This window comes from Dermacentor albipictus, chromosome 3 (assembly GCF_038994185.2).
Source record: "Dermacentor albipictus isolate Rhodes 1998 colony chromosome 3, USDA_Dalb.pri_finalv2, whole genome shotgun sequence".
In the NCBI taxonomy this organism is placed as follows: Eukaryota; Metazoa; Arthropoda; class Arachnida; order Ixodida; family Ixodidae; genus Dermacentor; species Dermacentor albipictus.
In genome coordinates, this window is record NC_091823.1 from 75,604,663 (window position 1) to 75,610,662 (window position 6,000).

The window sequence follows — 6,000 nt, forward strand, 5'->3', positions numbered from 1 at the left end:
TGCAACACATGCCTGACTTTCAACTTCATCATCTCTACATATCATCATTATCCATTGTACATGTTCATCTATATATATCATAATCAGCTGCTCAGCTTGATTCTAGTGGTGGCAGCACAACCTTGGCTGGAATAAAGCAGTTCCTTACAAGTGGTGGAAGTGCAGGGTATCGATCCTTGTAGCTAACACTATGATCGTTAAAAGTGAAAAGGAGATGTTCATTCCAAGACAGAATGACATGCATTATTCTAGTAGGTTATGAATGAAAAGGAAATATTGGTCCTTCTCGCTGGGATTGCAGGCTACTTGACACGATTGTGGGTTACTTGAACTCTATCAAAAAAACGCTGCAAATCCGTTCCATTTCTGTTCAGGGGCTCATGTTGTTGATCGATTTCTTTTTGCAATACTTTCACTTTTGCCATGGTGTAATGTCTAGTGGGACAATTAATTGTGGTGACGAGCACACTGTCTGCATTGCACTATCTGCTATCCATGTAGGCACTTGGACTGCCCTGCTGCTTAGTTGTCACTGCTGAGACACCCGTTTCTAATCTGTGGCTCTTGTTTTATTTTTGTGCAGGAGTATGGCCAGGCACGGCTTGATGCATTCTTCGCACTGAAGTGCGAACTGCTCCATGGAAAGGATACGCCAGAAGTGGCACTTTCCCCCAACCATACATCACAGAGGGTTGTCAATACGTAGGGCAACAACGAGCAGCTGTCTCCTGGATGCCTGCTTTAAATCCTCTCCTCATTGGTGCATTCAAGGTGTGCGCAATGACTGAGCAACGCCGAAGACTTCCATTGCATCCACTACCTTCACAGTGCAAATCCCAAACCAAGTCTCTTAAGCTTCCTGAACAAGAGAATGGCTGATGTTTCATGTCGTGGCGAGGCATGTTCGACGAGTCTGAACTGCTCTATCATGTGCTGTGTGCGCTTTGCTGGCAAGGCTTTCACCAGGCTAACATGAAAGAGACTTGTCTCGAGTGTCTGGCCATTTCACATCTGTCCTTTCATATTTGGTATGGGTTTGTGTGCTTGTATGAATAGACCAAAGGGACCCGGTACCTTTCTTCCTTTTTTGTTGCGTTTGAAATTTGTGAAAAAAGAGCTTCACTACGGGCACTTTGCTCATGTCCATGTGCCACTGTGAAGACAATGTGTGGTGACGAAACATTTCACCAGTGTCATCCTATTTTTGTGGAAGTGAACCGAACATGTTTCTTCCACAGACAGTGCTGCTGCCATTCTGCAGGGGGAGTGTGACTTCAGCACCAGTTTGGGTGAACTGTGCTGTTCGAACACACTCAATCCTGGCTGCAAACCATTTGTACTCAGGAGGCAAGTGTCTTGCTGCCCCTTCTTGTGTCTTAGCTGGGCTCTCCCAGAGCCATCGTTGCATTTCACCGTCGTTCCTCAAGTGTGCTTGGAAGTGGCCTCAGAGAGGTGTTTGTGCGTGGAAAAGCACTGGGTGTGCCTTACTAAAAGTGCTGAGTAAAGTTCCCGTGATTGGAGTCTGAAGGAGTCTGTAGGAAAGCTACAAAAGTGACAGGTGCCACACTTCAACATTTTTTTCTTTTTTTGCCTCTAAAGGAGCTTAAAAAGGTGCCACTACACGCACTGTACATTGCAGTGCTAGTGGAAGCATAATGGGTCCGCACTGTAGTAAAGCTCCTGCGGTCTTTGGGCAAAGGAGCAAAAATGCCTTTCGCGTGCATTATGTGCTGCCTTTATTTGACAATACCTTGCACGGTGCTCTCTGATGAAAGTGATGCACCTTTTGAGGTGTGCGGGTGCGAAAAGCGAAAGGGTCATTGCGCTAAGCTCTTACCACATATGCTATGTACTACATGGTTTAAATTGTGAGGTGCGGTTTGTCTGCTTGTGACGGGACACCTTGTCACACATGACTTGTATTGTGGTTCTCAACAGCCTTAGGTCATCGCATAAAAATGGGGTTTTATAAATACTGGACCCAAACTACCAGGGGCCACCTGCCCTGCAAACAAGAAAAGCCCAGGGTGCAAGCCATTTCTTTCCACTATTTATGAAGCTCTACGTGGCTGGAGCACAGTACTATGCTCCATTAACTCTTTGTGCTGCTTGTAGTATTTTGGTGCCTCAACAGTGGCCATCGTACTAGAGTATGCGTTCCTTTTAACATGCAGTGTGGGTTAGTTTTCCGTCTCTAAGTGTATGTGCATGCAAGTGTTGCTGACAGGACTGGAACAAACGGCACTTGTAGGCGACAAAAGCGCATTTCTGAGCGTGTACATTTTTGCGTCTTGTTTTTGCGAGTCAGCTGTACAAGATTGCCGTGCAAGCTTCTGCATTGCGCAGGGCTGCTGACTCAACAGAATTGAGCATAATGCTTTAAGCAAAAAAGAGACAGTGAATGTGAGAAGCACCGGATCACTAAAAGAAACAAGAATGGTGCTCTAGTCATTGCATTTTTCTTTTTATGACAGTTTGTTTTTCCCTCCCACCAAAGTTAATGAACGAAAAAGCTGATTGGGCTTTCCTGTTCCTAATTGGAGGGATGGTTTTGTCCCAGCTGCTTTGACCACTGCCCACATTCCACCGATTGTCGACACTGAAGCCCGAGTTTTATATATGGGGTGCAAGGAGCATGCTCCCAAAGCCCCATCAGATCCACTTGGTGCAAACTGCCACCTTATCATTCGCACAACAGAAGTTGTGTTTGGGCGACTAACAGGAAAAAGAACATCCGGCATGCTTTTGAGGAGTACAGTTAATGTTTTTGCTGCAGAATTGTGAGGGGTGGCATGAGACGTATTATTAAATGCTGAAGTTGCTCGCCATGTGTGAGAAAGGGAGATTCGAACTATTACATCTGCTGCATTTGTTGTTCGAGTACTGATTAGGTGTTCCTTTTCATATTGGACAACCCCATATTGTATAAAATTATATCTGGCAGTTTACAAGACAAAAATGAGAACAGTACTTAGGTGGTTTGCATTAGCATCAAATTGCTTGTTTAATGCACAATATTTGATAGATGTGCTATGCATAGCTTGCTTCTAGTTGAACTGATTGATGCCACGTGCCCTTGCCGTTTTTTTTTCTTCTTCTTTTTCACATTTAGACACACCTTCACACTTGAAGGAAACCTACTGCCACTTTCAGTGTTATTTTTCAGGTGCAGTGCTTTGGTCTGGCACGTTGTGCTGCTCTTTTTGAGTTGAATGTTCCTGCGTGTTTTCAATGTTTTGGCAGCATTTAATTAGCGGGAGACTTGAGGTTGCAAATAGCTTCAAAGAGTAGCATCCTTCAAGGTCCGTGTGTTGGATGTTTTTAAGCATTGCTGTGCAATTTTGTTTCTCCCTTTCCTGCTTAAGTGCAATGTTTTTGTGATTAGTTTATGTACTGCAGCTGATGTGTCACTTCAACAACTAAGAATCCTGTTCACCTGACAGGTGTGGAGTTGTTCATTTAAGACAAAGCCTATAATAGTGCTGGGAAGGACCACTTGCAGATGAATTTTTTCCCCCTTCCCTCCTGGAAACTGCAGTTTCTATCTGTGTCACACATTTTTGAGTTTGGTACTACTCATGACCTAGTCTCCCAGACTGAACTATTTTTTAGCTTTTCACACAAGCTCTCTCGATGTACACTGTGATGTGTCTGTAAATAAAGGTGATACTGTGATTTACATTCCTAGTCTCAAAGCTGTCCCTGGAGTAACTTAAGTTATTAAACATTGCTGCTAGCTTTCAGAGCTTGTTTGCTTGCCTGCTGGATGAGCTCTGCAGATATTATATACTGTCTTCCTATGCACTGTGGTCAAACTTGCTAAGTGTTGGTGCCCTCACTCATGGTATGTGCAAGAACGAGCAAGACTGTTCATGTTTCATCAATGCAGCAAAGGGTTGATTTGAAGGCAACACCCAACGTTCACTTGGTAGAAAGAAAAAAGTTGAATGTTTCAGCACTGAAGGATTGAATCACACTATGTTCGGAACAACGAGCTTAAATGTGTGTGACTTGCATGTCCAAGTGACTGCTGTCGCCTACAAGCATTGTCTTTAATATCGAGCAGGAAAAAAAAAGCAAGAAAAAGTTTTCCTTGTCTTGCAACATGCAAAAAAAAAATGGAGGACGCTTAAGCTTCGCCTTCAAGAGTGGAACGCGACAGCGTTCCCGTCGACCCGCCAAGGGGTGTAAGACAATGGGCTACGGCGCAGCGACTACGCGCCCCGCATCGGACGCGGTGAGCGTCGAGCAACGCAGCGTTCGGCGCGGCAACGAAATGTGCGCCTGAGCAAGCGACGCACGCCTGAGCCTTAGAAACAGCTCGTTTCTAAGGCAAAACCGCATTCACTAGAGGCGCTTTTGTACCGCTTTAGCATCGAACTCGTGGCTCAGTAATGAAAAAAAAAATACCGACGATTACGTTACTTCCTAATGCGAAATTTGAGCGCAGCAAATAAGCTGTTTCACCTTTTCGATAGATTGAGGCAAAGAAATCGAGCAACACATGTATGCGCTATCACAGAATTTTTTTTTTATTTTTCACACGTATTCCTTTAACAAAGACTCCACTAACAGTTCTTGACAGTCATGAAGGAAGCTTTGTGGTCGGAGAAATAGACTGATATATATTCGACTTGGTACACCAATGCTTGATTCTCAAAGACGAGATCTATACAAGTGCCTCGCGAGGTTGTCACAGCCGTGGGACGCGTTACGATGGCTCTCTGATTGCCACCGCACAGGGCGAACGGCAGCGGCAATTTCGGCTCGGGCGGTGCACATATACAGATCCGCCGCCACCGATCTGGCTCTCTGATTGCCACCGCACAGGGGTTGCATTGGAGGAGGAGCGAAGAAAGGAATTAAGTTCGAGCCGGCGCTTTGACAACCGGAGACTCGCAGGAAGAGGGGGGAGGGGGGCGGCGTGTACACCCAGCGGCAAACGATGGGGGCAGAAGCGCGCGCAGCAAGCGGACAACAGGATAAAGGGAGGAGGGAAGAGATAGCAGCGACTGACTGATGCCGCTGACGCCGATAGTGAGTCAACCCCAGCTGCGGAGTTGGTTTCAGGGACAACGCCGCCGATGCCGACACAAACAATATGATACCCTCGCTTCCGCAGCGCTAAGAACCAGGTCTAGCCGTGGGAAGGTGGTCACGTATTCGTCGACGTGCCGGGGCCTACGTGAAATAACAGGCGCGTCGGCAACTGAAGAGCACCCTATCCGCCACACAAGAACAGGGGGGGGGGGGGGACCCTTTCCTCCTCTTTCTGCATGGCGGCGACGGTGTTCTATGCAGTCACGTTATCTTGACTCTCTAGCGGCGTCAGCGGCATCCAGCGGTATCAGTCGGTCGCTGCTAGCGCTGGGGGGATGAAAGGGGGGCGGAGCTGGTTACGAGGCCGACGACAACGCCAACGACGACGCGAAACCCAGGAACGGACGCCAAAGAGCTGCGCTCTAAAACTCGTGGCTCAGCGGTAGCGTCTCCGTCTCACACTCCGGAGACCCTGGTTCGATTCCCATCCAGCCCATCTTGCAAGTTGTTTTTATTCATGAAGTGCCTGCTGGGATTTATCGCTCACGGCCAACGCCGCCGACTTTTCTGCGACACGAGCTCCTTAACGCTGTCGCGTTAAAAAATGTCACTTTAGCATACGCTAAAGAGGATGAAGGCAAAAGCCTGCATGCTCGCAAGACATTCATTGAATTACTTGACATTCATCATTCGAATGTGTTACTTCCGGTTATGTGGTTTTGACTCCCCACCGGAAGTTGACTGTTCGACTCGCAATTTTGGTGCCATAATGTCAAATGGCCAAATTTTCAGCCCACAAGCCGTCTAAGGTTTTTGCCTTAATAATAAGTTTTGAAGTTTAAGTGAGGCTTACCATATTGGAGGGCTGCATATTAATAGTGACCACCTATGGCGCTTTAACATGCACCTCAATCCAAGTACACGATAGTTCCTTCATTTTGCCTTCACTGAGATGTGGCC

At 46.7% G+C, this 6,000-nt stretch overlaps 1 protein-coding gene across 5 annotated transcripts in view; it reads left to right on the forward strand.

Moving 5' to 3' along the window:
- The window catches only part of LOC135900611 (choline/ethanolamine kinase), a 130,815-nt gene extending 127,136 nt beyond the window's left edge, over positions 1–3,679 (forward strand). For all 5 annotated transcript variants that reach the window (XM_065430056.2, XM_065430052.2, XM_065430054.2 and 2 more), the window contains exon 10: positions 584–3,679. In XM_065430056.2, the coding sequence (XP_065286128.2) occupies positions 584–706 (123 nt within the window). In that variant the 3' untranslated portion in view covers positions 707–3,679. The remainder of the gene's footprint in view (positions 1–583) is intronic.
- Positions 3,680–6,000: the final 2,321 nt, after the last annotated feature.